At 39.9% G+C, this 24,133-nt stretch overlaps 1 protein-coding gene across 1 annotated transcript in view; it reads right to left on the bottom strand.

Moving 5' to 3' along the window:
- The window catches only part of LOC124856791 (semaphorin-3F-like), an 88,285-nt gene that overhangs the window by 15,852 nt on the left and 48,300 nt on the right, over nucleotides 1–24,133 (bottom strand). The window contains exons 3-10 of the mRNA XM_047347619.1: nucleotides 13,547–13,707; nucleotides 12,395–12,457; nucleotides 11,903–12,022; nucleotides 10,025–10,114; nucleotides 7,556–7,649; nucleotides 4,749–4,868; nucleotides 4,438–4,577; nucleotides 3,299–3,413 (exon numbers count right to left, since the gene is read on the bottom strand). Coding sequence (XP_047203575.1) covers nucleotides 3,299–3,413; nucleotides 4,438–4,577; nucleotides 4,749–4,868; nucleotides 7,556–7,649; nucleotides 10,025–10,114; nucleotides 11,903–12,022; nucleotides 12,395–12,457; nucleotides 13,547–13,707 — 903 coding nt within the window. The remainder of the gene's footprint in view (nucleotides 1–3,298; nucleotides 3,414–4,437; nucleotides 4,578–4,748; nucleotides 4,869–7,555; nucleotides 7,650–10,024; nucleotides 10,115–11,902; nucleotides 12,023–12,394; nucleotides 12,458–13,546; nucleotides 13,708–24,133) is intronic.

Raw genomic sequence — 24,133 nt, forward strand, 5'->3', positions numbered from 1 at the left:
GTGTCTTACCCTCTTGCTTGAGGGTGTCAATAGTGGCCTTCTGGACAGCAGTCAGGTCAGCAGTCTTACCCATGATTGGGGTTTTGAGTGATGAACCAGGCTGGGAGTTTTAAAGGCCTCAGGAATCTTTTGCAGGTGTTTAGAGTTAACTCGTTGATTCAGATGATTAGGTTCATAGCTCGTTTAGAGACCCTTTTAATGATATGCTAATTTTGTGAGATAGGAATTTTGGGTTTTCATGAGCTGTATGCCAAAATCATCCGTATTAAGACAATAAAAGACCTGAAATATTTCAGTTAGTGTGCAATGAATCTAAAATATATGAATGTTAAATTTTCATCATGACATTATGGAAAATAATGAACTTTATCACAATATGCTAATTTTTTGAGAAGGACCTGTATATGGAAAAGGAAGAGACAGCCCATTTTCACTTCGAGCTGCTTTTTGGTCATTTATGTCAACTGGCTCCACACATGAAGAGGTCACATTTTTCAAATGACTATAAAATACCTACGGCTTACCTATAAAACCCAAACCGTTTTTCAACAACTGCAGGCAGCACAGAACCAGTAAGCAGTATCAGTAATGTAAGCAGTAATGGGATGACATTACATAAACATTCCTGGTAAGGTGCTTTTTCTGAGATTAGTTAAAGAGCTACAGCAGCCTCAGGTATTATTCCCATATTAACGTGTTGGTTGTATAAACCGGTGCAGACAGACTGAGGAGCTTTCTCTCCCCACAGTCTGACAATCATTTATGTCACTGATCTGAACTGACCAACATCAGCCCACACCTTTACAAAACACACAGGAATACACATTCAGCCAAACGTTTCAAACACCTAAATTGTTGGGAAATACGAGTGCTGTTCACACTCTTGATAGCACTGAGCTGATCTCTAGATGGGGGTATACGTGTGTCATGATAGGGGCTGCAGCCTGGTTCACATTTCACACATGGAAGAAAACTATACCTGAAAATGTCTGAATTAAAATCCATTCATCCCCTTTCATAGGCATGAATTTCATATCAATTTAAGGGCCTTTAATAATTTATTTCACTGGTATCTTTTCCAAACAACTTCAATGATTTAGAAAAATAAGAGTTGGGTGCACAAGTTCAAATGTATTAGGAATTTTCTCTAATCCATCCAGCCTCACATATACACATACATTCACTTAAATAGGTGCAGCTCAATATTAAAGTATGTCTTTTAAATTGACAAGGCCAAGGCTTGCTAAGATCCCCTTGGTTATTATGATTGGCTGCTACTCGTAGCTTTTCTTGGACAACAAAAAAGTATTTTTTACAGGAATCTGGTTTAACCAGTACTGAGACCGAAGGGATAATCTTACAAACTCGTTTAAGGTCTAAGAAGGATTATTGCAGATTTACAGAGGGTGGGAAAGTCTAAACAACTTAACTTTAAATCCACAGCTAGATGGCTGAAACTTACAGCTGGGTGTTGCAACAGGATCATGATCCCAAAAACATCTAAACATCTAAAATGTTGAGATTAGTGTTTTGGGATGGTTGAAGCACGCTGACATTCAGCTTTCTAAAACTGACCAGTTTAAATACACTCAACTAACTTTGAGAACAGCTGTCAAATATTTAGCCAGCAAATCAGCCAGCATTATGCTAGAAGCTAGAGGGTTAAACAAAGTGTGTGTCTGGGGTGAAACTTGCTAAGAGACATTTAACCCAATGTTAGTTGGAGGTTGGGGGATATTTATAGCCATTGATCTATTTTCTATACCTGCTTCTTCCATTCAGGGTTGTGGGGGAGCTGGTGCCTATCTCCAGCAGTCTACGGAGGAGAGGCGGAATACACCCTGGGTAGGTCGCCAGTCCATCGCAGGGTAACACACAGGACAAACAACCATGCACGCCTTAGTGCAATTGAAAGAGACCAATTAACCTAATATTTTTTGGACTGTGGGAGGAAGCCGGAGTTCCTGGACAGAACCCACACATGCACGGTGAGAACATGCCCATAGACTGTATGTATAATTCTGATTGAGAGGATTAAAGAAAATTTTAACTTGTGCACCAATTATTGCTTTTACAATTAATTAAAGCTGTGTGTTGTAGAATTATTCCATCACTAGTAAAAGCCCAAAATTAATATGACATTTATGCCAATGATAAGCATATGTAAACCTATACTGAATTTTATATTATTGATTTTTAATTAAAGCTGAAGATCACTTAAAACCTACAAAGACTGAGAAGTTATTGGTTATTTTATCCATAAAAAATAAACTTAATATTCACATTTTTATTGGGATGCTGTTCTTTTCACCATCAGCCCCCTATTTCTGGTTTAATGTCATCTTTGCATTTTGGCAACATGTTTCTTTTTACTGATATTATCATTTTGGAGCAACACTGCCTAAAGTCCCACCTTTATTCTGATAAATAATCTATAGAGGAGACTAAAGATTGGGTTGATGGCAAGGATGTCTTCCGACTTCATGGAATTAAAACTCATAAAAACAAAAAAAATCTTCAAAATAAGAGTGAAAATATGCAAAAAAGCTGGTCAGTAATTATAAGAAGGGTTTGATTGCTGAAAGGCCAATTAAGACTTTTCCATTTATCATTGAGAAGGGAAAACAATTTCAAACATGCAATTTTTTATTAAAGCGTAAATAAAAACAGAGAGATGCCTCTCTCATTTCATATCAGAAACAAACATCCTGGTTTATGAAAATGATTTTAAATCTAAATTTGTCATGGTATGAATAATTGTGGGTTTAACTCCATATTGAGTAGAGGTGAGGTGCTTCAATCACTAATACAAAATACAGTTCTAATCTGAACTCTTCATCATTGTATCATTTAAAATAGTAAAACTACATTATTACAGTGATACACAGCTGTGCGACCTTCCCTCTGCTTATATCGAACCTAATGGAAATGCTTTGAGTTAAAAATACTTGTATCAGCAGATCACAAAACAGAGATTTCAATCGGCCACAAACCTCTGATTGGTGCGTCTCATCTTTAGAAAATTATAATTTCTCAGGAAAAAAAGTTAATTTTTCCGCAGAACAGTCTACAAACTAAATGGACTGAGTTTATATAGGGCTTTTATAGTAAAACTGACCTCTCGAAGCAATAACAATCGTTAACTCTGATAAAAACAATGTTTATTAACAAACTCACAAGGAAGTATTGACAACATAAGCCTGTTTTCCCTCCCCCATCACAGATAACATCAGTTAGCAACACTGGAAGAAGCCACAGCAGGATCTGAGTTTAAAGATGGAAATATATTTGAACTCACTGAGCTCATCGAAGTGTGTTTCCATGCCGTCATTCCCCGGAACGGAGCAGATGAGCCTGGCCTTCAGGAAGGTGCTCCACTTGTTGACCAGACAGCAGTGACCTCCATCATCGTTCTGTTTGTGAGAGCGTAGAGGGGGGCACAAACACAGTTTCTCCATCAGATGCATTTTGCTGACTTTTCCCCTTGTGGAACAAGCCAGCATGCAGCAGCTCACACATATACACATACATGCACACACACAGGGTTGGTTTGCAAAGTCTGGAAGGTAAAAAGTGATTAATGAATGGGTTAAACAAAACAATAGTTCCTCCTTTATTACTCTTCCATCTGTTACTGAACGAAAACAAAAGACATCCCTGTAGGACAACTTCAAATATTATCTGTTGGTTCACAGTGCGGCCACAGAATTCACATGCTCCCAGCCATATTTCAGAAGTGAAAGTATTTTACAATTCACTGTAATTACACTCAGAGTGCAATTGGTGGTGCAAAGAACGTCAGTAAAAGCATCGAGGGGTGGGGGTGAACAGTGACAGGGCCGTGTCTCCGAAGAGCACTGGCGTAGTGACCGCTGGGAGGGGGACGAGTGTTTGTGCGCCAGGTCACTGACTGACCCCCCTTTAAACAAATACAACAAATAACAGCTGAGAAGACAGGGAAGCAAGTACGCCACATTTTCTCACTCTGACCCTTTCTGCTCCGATGATTACATGCACGCATACACACATACAGAAACACACACACACACACACACAATAAGCTGTACAGTTTGCTTTAGATTTTCTGTGAGAGCAGGTATTTGTGCAGGATCTCCAATTTAATTGAAAAAGGCAGTTTTCCATCTTTTTGTGGCCATACCAACAAAAGCACCTAGAAATGTCAGGGAGAAGAGGCCAGGGGATCATGAGGTCAGAGGTCAGGGAGCAGTCTCACAGACAGAAGGATGCATTGTAGACAAGGAGGGTAAAGACACATGTGGATTCCAGCATGTTAGCGTGAGCCAAACCCTAACTTTGAGCCAGTTACTGTTCAAACACAGTGGGTGACTCGCCTCAGGAGACTGCAGGCTCTTCATTTAAATGCTCCGGGTTTTCTTTTCATTAACTAACCAAAACCACTCCACAGTGTGTACACACCAGGCAGATGCGTCCAATGCGGGACTGGGTCACGGGACTCTGACCCATCTCGGAGGACTTCTCCCTGAAGAAGAAATAGAGCTTGTCATCATTCCTCTCCGCGCTGTCCGGGATAAGATGCACGTGAATAAAGGTGGGATCTACGTGATGAAAGAAAATGGGAGAACATTTGTTGGAAATCTCACAGCTGGTTTATTCAAAACACATGCAACTACCACAACAGATTTTAACCATACTACACATTTCTAATTCCGTTTTTATAGTATATTAAGAAGTCATGCAGGAAAACCTAATTTTTAGAGCGTGATTACCATTCAACCATCTGGAGTTGTACTGATCTGTTCGCATTGCAGTTTTGGTCCCCAAAGTACGAAAAATTGCAGAGTCTGTTCCCATGAAGTCAACGTAGACCCCGGCATAGAGCTCTCCATCTGAGAATAAGCGAAAACAGCGCATTTCAGTTAAACTCTCTGACAAACTGGATATGTCTATGATTTACCAACATATCTTGGTGTGAAGTAGACCATGTTTTCAGGAAGGTCCATCTTATTCGTTAACACATTTTACAAAGCGAACACTAAATCAAGCAGGCGTTCAGCGTCATGCAAACGTATTTCGGCCCCGGGTACTTTTTCACATTTTGTCAACTTATAACCACAAAGTGTTATGTATTTCACATAAAACACCAACAAAAGTTAAAATAATTGCAGAGTGGAAGACAAGGTCTTTTTTATTTACAAAAAAGTCTAAAACGTGTGCATTTGTATTACCCCCATTATTCTATTCCATTCTATTCCCCTAAAAAATCTAGTGTATCCAATAGCCTTAAAAAGTCAGTCAAATTACAAAATAGTGCATTTGTGTGTAATTTTGTTTTATAATATTCCAGGTGTTCTGTGAAGGCCTCAGGGGGTTGTTAGAGAACATTTGTGAACAAATATTTGTGCACCCAAACATCATTTTTGGTTCATTGTCTTGCAGCTGTAGTTGCAGCAATAGATTGTTCTACTAAAATATTGACTCGAGGGGTCAAATATAAATGTAAAGCACACTGTCAGAATTTTTATTGTAAAAGACAATGTATGCACCATGTATTTTTTTCTTACATCTGCTCTGAGGGTCTTTATAGAAAGCAGGTGGAAGGCTCAGTGTATGGAGAGAGTGGAACAACAAATACTTTTCTACTCCTGTTATACTCAATGTCATGGTCCCAAGCATTGCTGTGGGGAGATTGATGATGTATCATTAATATGTCCACAACTGATTGCGTGCCTAATGTAGTGGGGAGCTGAGCAGTTGGTGGTCAGTGGTAAATCTTCTGTTGTCGCGCAGGGTTCTTAATCCTTATCAACACGACAACAGTGTCCGTTGTATGAAAGTAACTAATGGAAGTGGGAGGTAATTCCATCTTAGTCAACAGTCCAGGTACCGTACTGGTCAGCTGGTGGTGTGCTAATGTGGGAAAGGGGTGCCAGTGATTTACACCTGCTGCTTCACCCTGCAGAAAGAAGATCCCCTTACACTGGTGGCAACTCACTAAAAGACCTTGGACCAAAGGACAGTGGCTTCTTAAGTGCTACATCATGATAGATTACAGCATCCAGACTGAACTTTATTATCAAAGTACTACATTAAGGGTTAAATGTTGAATAAAGAAAACAGGCGATAATATATAATTATATTATATAAAATAGACCAAAAAGACACTAAAATCCAGTTTATTATTAATTCACCGTTCCAAAATCACTAAACTAAATTGTCACAAACCTAGCACTAAATACATTTCTTTTAATGAGGTTTGAAATATAAGGTGGGGTTTGGAGGGTTATTGCTCCTCTCTTTAAGCTGTTGCTGAGAGCTGTCAGTCAGATGTGTACATAGATGTGTGTCATATACAATAAATGTATGTATATATATATTTCTTTAACAATTTCTGATGTGGTTAATTTGTCAGGTTAAATGTACCTTTTTAAAATAACCTTTGTCCAAGTATTAAACATACGTTTTATTAAGCTCACATTTCTGAATAAAATATAATTTTAAAGGTTGTGTTTTCATTAACTTTAAGTGGAAAATCATCATACTTAACAAAAGGAGAGACTTACATCAGTGCGTGTAATTAATCTATATAATGTGCTTCATTTAGTCAACTGAGTTACTGAAATAAATTAACCTTTCAATAATATTCTAATTTATTGAATATGGCTGTATATGGGTCACTTTTTTTTAACTCCTCCTCCTCAAATTGTTGCTGTGAGCTCTCAGTCAATACATTTGGAAGCAGAGAACCTGGCTGGTTGACTAGATAATGTCAGCTTGTCAGGCTCCTAACATTGGTTTACAAGAACATCAGAAATATTTTCCATATTTTCTTAGATACAAGTGTTTAGAACTGAACCTGCTGTATATTTATTGTGTTATATTTTGCGTAGGCCACTTTTTATACATGTAAAAAAATCTTTCATCTTTCAAACCGTTCTCCCACAGTCTCAAAATGTGCATGTTAGATGAAATGACTACTCTAAATTGAACTTCAATGGTAGCTTCTTCTTTGTGCCTCTGTTTTGCCCTGTAATCAACTGGCAACCTGTACCCCACCTCTTGACCAGTGACCAGGTAACCCTATATGGATAAGTGGACATAAGTAATGGATGGACGGATTGTGTTATTTGTAAAAACATAGTTTGTGATTTTTGTAAACTAAGAACATTGTTAAAATGAAATCAGTCTCATGTATCGTCTCATATCGTGAGCTGGATGAGTAGTTACACCCCCAGTAAATGCTAATCTCACACACAGAAAGTCCTCAACTGGCAAGATACATCTGTAGATTAGTCTCTACATGTGGAAAAATAATATCCGATGGGTATAGAATGCTTTAGAATAAACACCATTATACATAAGTACATGCCAGAATATAATGAAAAGACAACATAAACTTGTAGTGAGCATTGGCTGACATTTTTACAACCAAAATAATTTTTTATGACAGAGGAAGGTCACGTAAAAACAAGGGATTAAACAAAACATGTCCCAGAGGACATTTTTGAAAGGATGTTGACTGAACAATATCAACGCCTGGACTCTACCATGACAAAGCCTGCATAGTAATACTCACTAATCAAAGCTGACACGCTGTTGAGCTTCGGGTCGTAGGAGCACTTCCCCTTCCCAGATTCCACTTTTCCAGGCTCCAAGTGGAACATTTCTTCCTGAAACAGAAAAATCACAGGGAGATGGCAATAAATTCAGAACTCTTCATCGTGCCACTGTGATTCCCTGGGGTAGGGAAAAGGGAGGGAGCATGTGCGCTGCCTCTGACACCTGTGGGACCCACGGGGCCTGGTGGGGGATGAAGTGTTAGAATAATGAGTGTAAGTTCATACAGAAAAATGCATGCAGTGGAAGCGAGGAAATTTTAATCAATGTCCCTGTGCCAGGTCTACGCCAGAAACGAGCGTGTAATGGGCTGTGCCTGACTTACTGTATAATAAGCTGCAAGCAAAATACCTCTCAGCTTCTTGGTGCCTACGGGTGCGTGGGCTGACTGCCGACACCTGCAATTTAGCAGAGGAAAAAACAAGCCACGGATGGAGGCCAGATGACTGATGCCCAATGCTTGTGGCATCCTAGCAAACAAGCGCATGTTGGTGATTGGCAGGAATTTGCGTATGAGTAGGGTAAAATAAAGCAGTGGCATGTGATGACATGTCCTGTGGCCAAGCCTCGCATGTCCAATCGTCATTTTTCACTCCCAGTGGAGACAGAGATGGAGCCATCTTTTTCAATGTCCATCAACACTACAGCAGGGAAGAGACTGTGGCTCCGTGCCAAACACACTTCACTGACTCACACACATTCTCTTTTGTAATTCCCTATTCATCTTTGATTAAAATCACCACTTGAGCAAATAAGAAGGTGCTGGCAGTTGACTCAAAGCCATGCCAGAAAGTGAAGTGCAGGAGAAAAAAAAAAGTCACAAATAATTATGTGCACCCGAAGAAAAATGTGCCCTACACGGGTTCATATGAAAATCTGTCATAAATAATTACCCTGCAGAAAAGTTGAAAAGTTGAAAAACTAAATCTGAGTAGAAGTTAAAAAGCTCTGCAAAAGTATTCATACCCCTTGAACTTCTTCCACATTTTGTCACTTTTACCACTCAAATATGGCCAACTAGCAGGTCTGAGCAAGGAGGCAATAATTAGAGTAGCAGCCATGAACCTTATGGTGACACCAGAAGACCTACAGATATCTGTAACTCAAATGGGAGAATCTGTCGACAACTACTAGTCGTACACTCCACAAATATGGGCATCATGGAAGAGCGGTAACAAACAAGCCATAATCCCAGTTAAATATTTACCACAAACCTTTAAGGAGGTTTGCCCTCCAGTAGGACAATGAGCCTAACCACATCAGATGTACAAAGGAATGGTTTCGATCAAAGCATGTTCATGTGTTAGAATGGCCTAGTCAAAGTCCAGACCTAAATCTGATTGAGAATCCTTGGCAAGACTTGAAAATTGTCTTTTACAAATGCTCTTTATGCAGTCTGATTGAACTTGTGCTATTTTGCAAACAATGACCAAACATTTGTTTTGATGTGCAAACCCAATACATACATACCCTCCAAAGACTTGCAGATGTATTTGAACTGAAATGTGGTTATACAAAGTATTGAATACAAATGCATGTCACACTTTTCACTTTAAAAAAAAAGTGCCATTTATTATCAATTAGTTACAACTAATTATGATGTCTGTTACAAAACCCTAATAAAATACATTAAAGTGCACTGGTTGTAACATGCTCAAATTCAGTTGAGCATGTTAAATTGAATACTTTTTAAAGGTACTGTGAAACATTTTTAAAGTGTCCTTCTTCGAATAAGCCCTAATATCCTTTATGCTTTACATGTTTCAAAGTGCTTCGAGTGAGGACATGTTCAAGTATGTGGCTCTTTTACTTCCCTCACAGCATAACCAGCTGGATACAGATGGATGGTGTTTGCTCTGGGCTAACATACCCTGCTGTGGGAGTAGGTCAGATGCTGACACGGACTCTGTGGGGTGAAGAGCTGATGGGCCCAAGCTGTGTTCACTCAGATAAGCAACGTGAATGATTAGAAAATCTTCCGTTTATGATACGAGGCTTAATATATGGTAAATGAAACTAAATGCCATGCAATGAAAGGGAGCAAAAGCCTGTTTAATTAAAATTATGCCTCGTGTTTTTAACTGCCTGATAAGCCCCTTTCACATGATAGCCCAGCTCTCATGCAAAACGTGGCATTTAACACAAATATAAAGCAAAATGAACCAAGAACAATGCCGAATAGAATAGTGTGCTGTGACAATGAGGACACAAAGAAATTATGAATGAAACATAAAATAAAATTTTAAGGTTGTGCACAAACCAAAAAAAGGCACATGCTAAATGTTACAAAGGTAAACGAACGGTGGCTTTTGACTAAAAATGGCATTGACAAAATGTGCTTAGACACAAAGAATGGGGGCATGCTGCTAGTGACCACGAGCCCCGGCAATCTGCTGGGGCCGCAGTGCAAACAGGGCCCGCATCGCACCTTCAGTCCAAATGTCTCGTGCACCGCGCTGGGTTCAGCCGCGCGGCTAGCCCTTCCCCTGGCCTGGGCCATCTGCAGATACATGGATGTCTAAAACAGGAAACAGCAATACAATCTGGATGTTACGCGGCTGGCGAGGGAGGATGAAGGCCTTTCCTTGCAAGGTTGTGAGCCACTTTTGATTGCAAAACATGATGAGAAACTCCTCAAGTAAAACATTTACTGCAAGGGCATCCGCAAAAATAGATGCACTGCCTTGAAAAATGTTCACAACCCTTGAACCTTTTGAATTTTTTATCATGTTACAAACACAAACTTCAATGCATTTAAATGGGATTTTATGTGACAGACCAAAATGTAGTGTAATTGTCAAGGGGAAGGAATAATACATGATTTTCAAAATTTCTTACAGATGAAAACCTAAAACACACTCCTTTATGTTTACTAGCGTCACCACATCATAATGCTGCCACCACTAAGTAAATAGTGGCTAAATACAAATGCATGTCACACTTCTTTAAGATTTGTTTTTGCAAATTACAACATTTATTTTCAAAATAAAAATCAGAAAAGTGTGGCCTGCATTTTTATTTCAACCCTTTTGGCATGCATTTTTATTTAAACCCTTTTGGCAGGTGGTTGCAACATCATGATGTGGGGAATGCTCATTTCATCTTGTAAAAAAAAGAATTATAATAAAATAAACCTTTAATCATTTTTCTTTTCATCACTGTACTGCTTCGTGTTGGTCTGTCACATGAAATTTGAATAAAGTACATAGATGTTTGTGGTTATAACTGCGGAAAATGTGAAAATGTTCAAGAGGTATAAATGCTTTTGGCAATGCACTGTATATGGTCGTGCATGGATACATAGGGCATATGTGTCACTATATTTGCTCAGATGGTGGAAAACTTAACAACAGGAATACATATATCCTGTGCTTGAATCAATGACTGCCACATAACGCTACAAGCTGCTAAAATCTGCTGCAAAACATTTTACTAAAACTTGCATACACAGCTCTAGAGCTATCCTTAACAGGTCTAGTCAACAAGCATTATGTATTAATAAGGACCAGGCACATGTAAACTGCTTGATTTCAGACTTTTGGTTTATGAGCTGGCCCGACTCAGAATGGTCCTGTTGGGGGCATGACTCGAGGCTGTTAGTTTGGTGTTCTAAAGAAAATAACACCCCTCACATTAATGGACCAAAACTGGAACATTCCACTTGCACCCCATAATGGGAGTTCCCACTTCCAATTACCAAACGTGGCACATAGTAGAGTCTGGCAGGTGGCCTGGATGAATGCATGAAGTGGTGGATGGATATGTAAGCGATTGGATGGCGGTCTATCATTAGTCTGAGGGTTGGTCATAGACGAACTGTATGTTTTACGGAGACTCTTGCAAATGGTGCTTGCTATTGAGAGCTCTGTGTGATGTCCATAGGAAGAAGTAATGAGGATGTGTACCTTTTATTTACTGCTTTTTATAGAAAATGCCTGTATCACTATTTGGGAACAAGTGTGATATTCAAAGTGCAATAAGGTAGTGTTGCAAGGTATTTGGTCCAGGCTCCCATTAAATGCTGACACTAAACAGAGGACTAACTGCTCACTGGTGACAGCAGCTGTGTTGAAAGCCTGGTTGCTTTACCACATGTGGACACATGATACCAGCAGCAGGTTTAACAATGATGGAGGAAGTCCATCATAACAGGCAGCTAATGTAAGGCGAGTGAAGGGCAAACTTGGATAGGTGAGGCAACAAAAGTAGCCAAGCTGGGTCCTTAATGACGCAGGTGGAGAAAGCTGTTGTCATCTGTATAATTGGCCTTCCAGGGCTCTGCATTGTTCAAGTCTTAGTTTCTAACCTGAGGTTTACGCCCACGGTTGACGAAGGTGCAGACCGGATTGTAGGCTCCTGTTCCGCAGACGTACAGATGAGTTCGGTTCCATGGCTCAATCAGGCAGATAAAGTTTGCACACTCATCCTGGAAATAAAGAAGGTACAGTAAATTATTCCTTCAGTGAAATCCAAATAAAAAAGCTATTTGTTTTCTTAACAAGTGCAGCTCCTGCTGATTTACCAAATTCAGATGATACAAATATAGAAATATTCCATAAACTATCGGTAAGTGGAGGCAATTCTTTAATTCTCTGCTTTAATTGGATATACTTTTTTACTGGGCCAATCTCAAAACCTGAAGATGACAGCTTTTCAAACTGCTCATTCATATTAAAGGCAGAATGAACAATGAAGAGTGTTGTATACTTTTAATGCTGCGTATTTTCACAAGTTGATGGAAATCACCCCCACTGACGACCCTGCTGAGTTTATAATTGCCGTTCACACGCATACTTACACTGGCATCCTTCCCGCTCACAAGGCATTCTGTACGCCTTCGTTCAGACACTGGCCAGTGGATCTGCAAAGGCAAGACCCGAGCATGTTTTATTGCTATAATCAAACCTGTTACACATCAATGCCATTTATTGAATTTTCAAGTTAAAACTCTTTAGGGAAACCCACCTAAGCCAATATCAGTCCTGCTGAAATAGCTCTAACCCATTCACACTGTATTAATGAACCTGCACCAGAAAAAATACAGTCCAACAAAAACAATCTACCAGGCCTGACCAAGGGAACAGAGCACAATCTTTTCATGTTACAACTACAAATGTCTGTGTGGTTTACTGGGACTGTATGTGAGAATCCAGCACAAAGTAGCACACAAATGTTAAGTGGAAGGAAATTTTCACATGGTTTTAAAGCATTTCATAAGGAAAAATCTGAAATAGTTTAGATCATAGAACATCCATGTGTTAGGATGGCCTAGTCAAAATTCAGACCCAACACATGAACTTTGACTAGGTCATTTTAATGTTCTATGGTCTAAACTACTCAGTTGTAGCTCTGGCTGTACGTTTAAAGTTCAGACCCAACATATGAACCTTGACTAGGCAATCCTAACACATGACTATTGTATGTTTTAGGATGGCATTGTCAAAGTTTAGAACCTAAAATGAATTTTAAATCTGCTTCAAGACTTGAAGATTGGTATTCTCTTATAATCTTCATCCAATCTGAGTAAGCTAAAGACATTTTGCGAAGAGGAATGGAAAATTAAATCCTGTCTCTCGATGACCAAAACTGACAGAGACATACCCTTGCAGACTTGTAGCTGTGATTGTAGTAAAACATGGATTTACACAGTATTGAGTGAGACGTGGGGGAATATAAATGAATATGATTTATATTTGTGAAGGATGTCAAAAACCTATTCTTATTTTTCTTCCACCTCACTATTGTGCCTAATTTGTGTTGCTCTATCACATAAATTTCCAAACACCATGAGGTCTTGGGTTGAAATGTGGCAAAATATGGAAACCTTCAAGAGGAATGAATACTTTCACAAGAAACTACATTTTTTTGGCATGGAGGCAGCTGCTGAGGTAAAGGTGTTTTCTTAATCCCAGATTAGGGCCATAGTGAAAGGCATACATAGAAATCTTACAATATGTGGGCTCTTGTTGATGTCATGGAGGTCTAGGGACAGGATGTGGTCCTTGCTGCCAACGTACATGCGGTCATGGTCCTCATCCATACGGAGGATCCGGTAGTCGGATGCATTGAGCAGGTAGGTGAAGTGATGAGCCGTACCAGTGGACCTCAGCTCTGCATGGAGACAGAAATGGTTGCATTTATAACAGCTGAACAGATTTTTATATGCACATTTTGTCATACACACAGGCAGGCACAATTGACATATTCCTCATGCCACTGCAGCAAAGCAACATGAAGTTATCTGATGGTTTTCCATGAGCACAAGTGTAACCTAACACTGCACATTAGAGATAAGTGCTACTGAGGGTCTGTCACACTGTGTTGATGGGTTAATACCTCCTGAGTGGATCAAAAGATCTAGGAAAGCTCCCACCAGAGACTGGCTGTGACATTCTTTTGGAAGTCAGGAGAAACAGATGCAAGAGTTTGACTGATATAATGTCCACAAGTGATTCCTTCACAACAGAGTAGGGTTACATGACTGTATGCATGATGTATGATGAGTTTAAACATTCCTGTTCTTGCTTGGACACCATTCTCTGAAGGTCAGAAAAGTGCGTGAGGGGGCACTGCGTGGTGTAGCGGTAGAGTGGAAGCCCCATATACAGAATGTCTTTCCCCCTTCTCCCCCATTTCCTGTCTGGTAACTGTTAATAAAGGCCAATAGTTACAAAAAACTAAAAAAGAAAGAAAAGCAAGAATGCATGTGGCATTACAATGCAGCCGGCATGTACTGGCAGTTGGAGTGTTTGTGTTTTCATATCTTCTCCTCAGTTTAGCACCCAACTACAAGTGGAGCGGAGACGCCAACGCTCCACCAGCAGAGGTCACATGCCCCACCATAGACAAACAGACTCCTTCGCAATCCATAATGAGAGGCAGGGACGAGTGGCATTCACATATACTGTTGGACAAACAAGAGTGTTCACTCAAGCAGCAGGAAAGTCTCGTTTCAGTGGTAAGATTTTCTCTTCAACCACCTTCAAGAAACACTTTGAGGTTCTTCTGTCCTGATTGTGCAGCAAAGCTGGGGTTTAAAAAAACAGAAGGATACAAAATACAGTTAGCTGTGTTTTACTTTTACTCAAGGATCCGAACAGAGGTCTGCTAGGGTATAAGGAAAGAAGCCAAGGAGGAAATAGATGTCAGGCCTGCAGAGTAGTTTTTGCACATAGGCGGTTATCACCCGCTTTTAAAAATGTTGTGAGGCTGTATTTTCTCGCAAACTCTGTATTTGTGGTCATGTTCTGTGTGCCTAAAACCGCCAAAAACATTCCTTTGAGGTGTTTTTAAGGTCTGAACACCCAAGCAGCCGTAGCCATCAACATGTCCAACATTAGGCCTTAAAATAAACACCATCTCTGGACCTTTCAAAAAAGACTCCCCCGAGGAATCTGATCTTAGCCGTCTTTCCAGCCAGATCTAAGTTTAACATAGGGCTACATCAATAAGCAATGATTAATAGCACTAGATTGGCTGGATTTGTATAGTTTGATTTAATAACTGTGCCCACCAAAGGAATGTTTACAGCTTAGCCAGGTGATTGGCATCTGTCAGAGCTCTGTTGCACAAGGTCGGGCCCATGATTATTTGTGTTGGAGTCTTAAGCTGAATGATGAGTCCCTGTGTGTCTGCGTGTGCGCAAATAAGAGTAGATTGTACATACACACATAAGTGCACGCGTTTCCCGAGGGCCAGTTCAACTCCTTCCTGAAGCAGGTTGTCAGCAGCTCTTCAGTTTGTGTTTGTTGTCAGAGAGAAGCTGGATAAGACCATCTGTCAGCTGAGTAGGGAATGTGAGCAGCGCAAAGCATCAGTGCGCCCTATAGAGAATGGCGCATTAAGAAACAGACATGTGTAATCTAATCCCATACCCATCTGATAACATGCACAAGGGCTGCTTTAAATCTACAATGCAGTGTGTCTGAATCTGCTGTCGCCAGCTCAAACATGGCTTCTAAGTGAAGTGTCTTTCCCCACACCTTCTCACCCCGCCTCATTTTTAATAAAGACTGAACCGAGGTTGAGTAAATGGATCTTACATGTTGCAGCTGTTGAAGAAACCCAACCTTGCAAATCATTCAGTATGACCAAACCAGAGGTTAAATGCAGGATGTAGTAGTCATACCCATTGAAGTTTTTCAGTGTATTTCATGTTACAACTGCACACTTCAATGCATTTTTTTGGATTTTATGCCATAGACCAACACATTAGATCAGGGGGGTTAGATCAGTATTAGATCAGGGAGGCTGAACACAACCCGCTTTGTAGAACCGCATTTGCTGTGTTTTGGGGCATGTTTTCGCTTTGCAAATCTAGAGAGTGAAATGTTTTGAAGTCGCATGTGATCAGCAGTTTTCACATCTTACCAGTTTAAAATTTAGGTCTGGACTTTGACTAGGCCATTCTAACAAGAATATGCTTTAATCTAATCCCCTCCAGTGTAGATCTATGGCTTCCTTTCTTCCACTCCATTGTGAAGGCCAGATTTTTAGATTGTGTAACTAATAGTTGTCCCATCAACATATTCTCCCACCTGAGCTGTGAATCTCTGCAGCTCCTCCTGACTTGTCAATAGCCTCGTGGCTGCTTCAGAGTTGTGCTTTGTTTGTCCATTATGCCTACATAAATGGTCAAGTTCAGCAGCAGTCTTTCCATGTTCTGATGAAGTACTGAACAGGGCTCTTAGATAATCAAAGTTTTGTTTTAGAACCTTACCTCCTTTAAGCTTATCCAAAAGTTGATCCCTGACCTATCTGCTGTATTTCCTGGTCTTCATGATAATGTTTGTGCACTAATGTTTCCTAACAAACATCTGAGACCTTCACAGAACAGCTGGATTTCTAAGATTTAACTACACACTATATATACTAATCGGTTGGGCTTCTGCAGTCAAATAGGGGAACTAGATTGTATTTTAAATGCATACAAAAACTTTTTTAATTCAAAAAACATTTTCCTCCCTCTTTCCCATTCTGTGCTACTTGTCACACGAAACCCCATATAAAACATATTGGGATTTTTGTATATACATGTATGATTTAAAAATTGATAGATTAACTTTCTTATTTTTCATAATTCCATCATCAACTTTGACTTGTGGAAACTTGACTACTTGCACAATACATTGCATGCATAATATTTTCTACCGCATTGGTTTTTAACAGTGTGACAATAAAGCTGTTGAAATCTCTCAAAAACGTTGGTCCAGCAATCAGACATCATTTTCTGTTCTGTCAGCCTTTCCTCAGCTTAACCTCAAAGTCAACCTTCGCCTCAGGCAGGGCCACGTGGCATTGTGCATGTTTGAAATGTTGACTGAGGATATATAATGGCAGCAGACTGAGCTGAGGTCAGGCCGCCCAGCAGGTCTCTGGGCCGAGGCCGGTGCCAGCACAAGCTGCATGTCACCATCAACTTGAAGAAAAAAAAAAAAACACACAAAAAGACTGTATTGCACAGTTGTGTTAAATTGAGCTGTCATTCCCAGAAGGCAAAACTAGTTGGTTTTGCTGCCAGAATCATTAAACATGCTGGCAGCTAAATCAAATTTGGATTGCACCCTAAATCTGCCATTTCCCCCCAAAACACGCCTACAAATTTGCAGTTGCAGATTACAATTACAGGAAAGCGTAATGCAAGCTGAGCTGCTTTGCTCTTTGTCAGACACATTAGAGCAAAGAGGCACACAGAGACTTATCCTTAAGATTTAAAGGCTAGAAGCAGAGCATAAGTGTGTCTATTAAATCCAGATAAACACTTAAAGAAGCCCTTTACTACAAGTAGGTTCCCTCTGTGGGGTTTGCACACACGCAGCAGGGGCTTTGCTTCAGTAACACATTGCTGAAGATTGGCACCATCTCTATCAGGGGTGAAAGCACGCCAGTGAGGGAACACAATCCTCCACTTTCAGTCACATTCCGACTTACTGCAATCGCTTTTCTTTGTTCATCTGCATTTTCACAGCAGTCAGTCTGACAAAGTTGGAACAACACAAGTAATCTTTTCAATAAACTAGTCACATGTAGAATGAAAGTCCAGGTAAAAATGTGCACAGGACTTTAAGCAGTTATACAGAAGGAAGGAATGAGGTACGAGTGACTCCTGATCTGGTCCATTCTTCAGTCTACTGAACATAGACAATCCAGGCCTCTCTCTGAACATCTTGTGGTGATGTTGGCTGACACGGCCCACTGCCTGTTCCCATAACTCAACACTCCATTGCGGCTGTAAGAAAGGCCGTTTCTGTGGTTTGAGAACAGGGAGCAGAGCTAAATAGCTCCTCCAGACATTCGAGCTTAATGTCAGCATCAGATACCTGATAAATGATAAATGCAGAGCTACTGATTGATCAGACAGGATGTGGGAGACTGATCAAGATACAGTAGCTTTATGAAGTCCAGTTACACAACTTACAACTTCCATTCATACATGCACCCTGCTTTTTGACTTTTCTGTACTTTTTACCCTCAAAGTCAAATTTACAGATCCACAGTGCAATCATTGTTCAACATGCTGGATCTGAGACTCCCTGGTTTTCAGTTGGGAGCCTTTTCATGGCCACTACATTGATGTAAAAACAAGTATTAGATGCTTCAAGTTAGCCTCAAAAGCCTCCTTACACACATAAACCCTTAAGAATCCCTTAATCCCCACACACATCAGCACTACCTGGTTTATATGTCTAAATCTACCCATCAGGGGCATGAAGGGCATTTCTTTTTTTTTCTCTGCCTACAATCAAACAGATCTGCAAAATATTAACAATTATGATCTTTGCATGAAAAACAAATAAATAACAACCAGAGAACTTTGTACATGACTACCAAAGAAGCTTGTTTAGCACTAAATAAGGAACCTGATAGCAAAAAGCTCAGAGTTGGCAACTTTCATATTGTTACTTTACTGCTTGTGTTTAAATTATTCCCATGAATAAAACACATGGCACGGTACCTATTGTCCTCATTTACTGAAAGAGACAAGAGACTAACAAAGACAATGCTGGCCATGTTCACTTTATAACCTAAAGTGTAAAATCTGCATGTTCACAGTCTTAGAATAGAATAGAAATAATCTTTATTTTCCCTCAGTGGCGAAATTCAGGTGTACCAGCAGTATAGTGATGGGCATATCAAAGCTTTCAGATTCACGCAAAGATTAAAAGTATAAAAACAGAAAGTAAGAATAGGAGCCTGTACAGTAATGGCAAAAAGCATAAAGAAAGAAATACTGTGAAGTTATTCAAAATAGCAGATTAAAAGAAATGTGCGATTAAGTAGGATATTCAAAAACATTTACCAAATGTGCATGTATATTTGCGCATAAAAAAGAACAGGCTATTTACAAGAAATGGAACAATCTGTGCAAATAACAGCGTGTATTGAGTTTGTGGGGAGCAGTGATGGTTATAAGGTACTACAGCTGCTAGGAGGAAGGATCTGTGATAATGCTCCTTTGCACACCTAGGATGCAGGCTAGTGCTGAACAAAGATGCCAAGAAACTGCCTATTGACAGCGATGTAGGGATTTTCAGCTTAGCTGGCCCTGATCAGTGATGGGCAAAATAGACACTCGAAAATCTGATGTTCATCTGGTCAATGAATGCCCCATACCTTAGCAGACATGCTTACAAGAATGCTCTTACAGATTGAAGAAAACACAATAAGCCAGTTCTGGTATCAGTGAGGCATTTAAATATAAAATGACTTCCTTCAGGGTGTGAGAGAGCGAGGATATGAGAACGATGCTCTATTTATCCTTCATGACCTTGACCTCTTGACATGCTGGATTTTAGAAATGTTGGCAGCTTTAGGAAATCGGAGTTAGAGTAAGAATCTATATTCTCTGGTAATACAGATAGAGGCTGCTATTTTAGTTCTGCTAGTAATGCTAACCATGCTAAAACCTAACATAGGATGATAAAGTCAGTTCAAAATGTCAGTTTTATTTCTTTCTCTCTATTCAGGGAGTAACCTTCCCGTTTAAATTTGTGGTGGTACTTTGGAGGACTACCTGTATTTAGATAGGTAATGCTCTTTAAAAAGGTTTGAGAAGCACTCCCTTAGACCATATCAAGAATCTTTGTGTAAATGAGGAAACAAAACATGGAGAAGAGATATGGCCCCGCCTCCCAACACTGCTCTATCCCTTCTCCTAGGAGAATACTTGGCTGCTGACAATGATCTCCGGAGCTGCAAAGCCTGCATGTTGCAGCGTATATCTCCATCTTAAATTTATAGCCAATGGCCAAGTATACTTTGGAAATATGTTTGGGAAGAAAAGGTTCACAGGCAGAGCTCACTCAGGAGCACATATGCAAAAATAAGGAGGTGCACCGCATTGTAGTTTTATTGAAAATGATTTCCCCATGCTGTTATCCAAAGGAAAGTACATTTTAAGTATCATGTTCATCTGCTAATGCATCATACCCCGCATGAGCTTTGGTTACTGACATAACTTCCTCTCATTAAGAGAGGATAACTGCATCCAAAGTGACTTAGCAGTACACAGGTAATCAAGCTCAAAATGCTCCTGGCAGTTTCCAAAAGAAAAACATCAGGTTATTGACAGGATAACTGAAAGTTTAGACATTATGTTTAGACAAAACATCAGCTATTTTTATACCACCATCTAATTTTTTTCTCCTCTGTCTTTTGTTTGTTTGCAATAGAGGAAGAATACAGATATAAATATGGTGTGGATGTAGTCATGGAGCTGAATTGATGCATGTAAACAGATCCTTCAGATCCGCATCCTTGATCCTGACAGAGCAGTATGGGCTCACCACATGACACTGATATGGGTGTTCCTCCGTGCTGCATATTTCTCTGGCTTCAATTTGGGGAAATTAAAAATGCAGGCCACTGCCAGTGTCAGTGCAGAGCATGCCTCAGCCTGCAGTACACCCTGCAGAGAAGTATGATAAGGAGGGGGATGAAGTGGGGGCAGCAGGGAGAAAGAGATGTTTTTGGTCTGTTTCTTGACCCTCAAAAAGAAAGGTAACAATGTAGAAAATGTGTAGCAATGATCAACTATATTGATGGCTTTTTGGTTTTCAGTTTGATTAGGAGAAAGTTTAATTTGTCCAATCTGAGACAGCTTTAATCTGTCCATTTCGCTACAAAACCATTAAAGAAGTCTCAACCACTTTCAAATTGTCTGTGGAGCAGTACTTTGGGTAATCATTCCGAAAAATTAAACTTTAATAGACAGTATATGCACAATTTCTATGCACTGTGAGAAACTAATTTTTAGCAGGTAAAGATATTAATGTTGACATCTGCCTCGTAGCTTCCACTGTGTGCCAAAGTAAAAGGCTATTTTACTGTTTTTTATTACATTATACAAAAATTCCGCTGCATGAATTGAGCATCACATGTAGTGCATTCACGTCCCCAAAAGCTACAGAATCAACAGCAATATAGCAGTAGTGACCCAGTAATAGCAATAATTAATCTTACACAATGCTATCTAGATGCTTCACTCCCTTTACTAAGTTGTATGCTTGAAATTGAAAGTGAAATTGATGGCATGACTTGCTTTCTAGATAATCTGGAAAATAAATATCCGACCACTTGGTGACGCTCAAAGAGATCAAATTCCGTTACTGTTGATCCTTAAATATTTACAAAAAAACACACTGAGGCATATATGTTACAGCAAAAGTAACATAACCAGCCAGATGAAGTTGAACACTTTGAATCCCACACCCTCGATCCAAACACCAGGAACAATTCAAATTGGGAGCGCAACAAAAACAACATACATACTTATAAGATCTGGACTTTAGTTTCCACAAATTTCCTGGCATTTAGATCCATCTATCATGTATTTTTCACTACACCAGCATACATGCCAAGATAGGAAAACGTGTGAAAGTAGTTTTAGAAATCTGATAATCTCTAGACTACTACAGACTTAATCTAAGATGGATAATTCTACACTGAGCAAGCTTTATAAAAGGAGCATTTTTAATGCCTTTTTGGCCTTAGGACCACCTTAGATCAGTATTTATTGCAATATTGAACAAGTCAAATGCCAGTTCAACACAAACCCCATAATCCAATATGTCTGCCAAGAGTTTGAAACATAGTTTGGTTCAAGTGATAAACTGTATATCTGGACTTATGGCAGTTTGTGGGACTGGAAAACTGATTCCAGATTCTTTAAAACGCATTTTCCTATACATGAAACCTTGTTCCGAGTAGTAGTCTGTCTTATTTAAATATTGTTTTTGGGAACCCTATTTCATGTATGTCCTAATGTAATGTACTGTAACCTAGCTTAGGTTTGGCCAGTTTAAATATTCAAGTGTAGTTGTTCTTATGTAATCCAGACTAATTAAAAAATGAATAGGACTTTAGTGCTGAAAGGAAGCCCCATAGCAGATGCCAACCTCAGCTTTATTAGCAGCTAACTGTGAACCAGTTCTAACAGTGCAAATCCTTCCTATGTTCTCTGTTGCCGGTCTTCATTTTCTTTCCCGTACTCAGTACCCACTATTGTGCCAAACAAACAATTTGAAACAGTTGGAGGCTTGTTTATTACTTGAGTAACCAAGACCTTCTATTTGCCAACAGGGCAACTGACGAACTACTTCCTTCGTTACTTCAAAGTAAGAGTTTCAAAAATAGATATAGTGTGTCAAGCTAAAATCAAACACCTTCATATCCAGGCTCATAATAATAGGTAACAGTTGTTTTACAAGATGAAGTCACACGTCACAGCCACTGCTTGGCACTTTTGCAAGATTTGGACTTTACATTGACGAGAAATATCTGGCATTGCAAAATCTTTTATCTAGATCTCTCAGATCTCTTTCAAGGACAGAAAACTACAAATGGGCAGGGATTCTAAATTAGAGGGAGTTCTATTTAATAAGGTTATTTTTTACTGTTCTTAGGTGGTGATATAAAGTGACAAAAATACCCTGCGAGCCTCTGGCGCATCACAAACATGCTCCGCTACCTGTGCTGCGCCCCAAGGCGCTTTCCAAGCCGTCGGAGAGAGGTGTGCTAGTTCACACACCAGAGTGGCAGGAGTGATAATTAGGGTGTTTAAGAGAGGGCGGGAGAGGTGAAATGCTCACACACATCAAAGGCCGCCCTTGTCAAGAATCCTCGCCAAATATTTTGAATGCTGTCAATGCAAAGAAGAAAGACTACAGTTAAGGTGTTATTATTCCTCTGAATCTCCAAAGACCCACTTCTTCTGCAAACAGGACTGATGGAACAGCACAAGGCAGCTTCAGAGAGATCCTGTGGGGGAAAACTGCAAAACTGGCAGTTGGGTCAACTTTTAATAAGGTGCATTAATGAGCTGAGCTGCCACAGGCGACAGTGACACAGGTTTTAGAGACCTGCTTAATGCAATAATTTCCATTTATTTAGCCGAGCCTCCACTGTCTGCTGCCTGCGGGCCTGTACGAAGCAGCAGTTATTTTCTGATTTGCATGTTTGCCAATAAAGTGGAAATTTTAGATTGAGCGGACGACTACAATCTGCAACATGATCTAGTAGACCTGTTTCAATCAGTCTTTATCGTTCTCTAACCTGATCTTGTATTTAAGTAGATTTCTGTTTACTTTTCTGGTACAAACAAGCTAATCCTCCTGAGCTCCAGAGTAATTCTCTGCTGATGATACTTGCTCTAATTTGGGAAAATTAATGTACTTTGAGCAAGTAGAGCTTTAAAGTATAACACAAATACTTTTGACTTTGGTATTTCACTGTTGCATGTCAGTGACTATTCACTTTCTTGCAAACTAGCCACAAAAAAAAAACAGAAGAAACTGTCACAAAACGTCCGCGTTTGCAACCGATTGTGTTTCTTTAATGCAATGTGACAATGTGTTTTCACATTAGAGTTTTCATTACAGTTCAATCAAAGAAAGGCAATTTACATGCAAATTAAGCAGTGTGTTTATGCAGTCAGAGTGTTCCTGGCTTATATCCAGATGCCTGTATCAGACAGCTGCTGCTTTTTTCTCTTATCTTAATCTAGCACCAACTTTCTCACAATGACTTCCTGCCTTTGTAGGATAAGGAAGCACCTGAAATGGGGGCAGTCACTGGGCATATTAACAAGCAGATGGAGATTAAAGAGCCATCTCATGCTTCTGGATAAGTGTTTGCCCACCGGAGGCCTGATATGCCACCTGCACTCCTTGTTAGCAGCGCCATGTCTAGCCCGTTTTGAGGCTCGCAGCCTCATTCAGCAGCTACTTTAAACATGACCTGTCTCTGTGTCAAACAATTGAGTAATTTCAGTTTGTGTAAGCCGTACGCTTCAAAGCCAACATAGAGGTGACAGAGCTGTTGAAGAATGCCTATTTGATTACTGGAGGGTGGGCTTGGGGTTAGCTGCGTTGCTAAATGAGAAGGAACGATAACAGCATAAGAACGCAACAGCTGCTTGCTTTGGCTTTGTCACCCCGTGGGGAGGGGGACATTTAAAGTGCGCACAGGCTTGTCCGCAGTGTCACATCAGAAAGGGTGTGTCACTTAGCAAATAACTAAGCAAGGGCAGCGTATTCTG

This window comes from Girardinichthys multiradiatus, chromosome 20 (assembly GCF_021462225.1).
Source record: "Girardinichthys multiradiatus isolate DD_20200921_A chromosome 20, DD_fGirMul_XY1, whole genome shotgun sequence".
Taxonomy (NCBI): Eukaryota; Metazoa; Chordata; class Actinopteri; order Cyprinodontiformes; family Goodeidae; genus Girardinichthys; species Girardinichthys multiradiatus.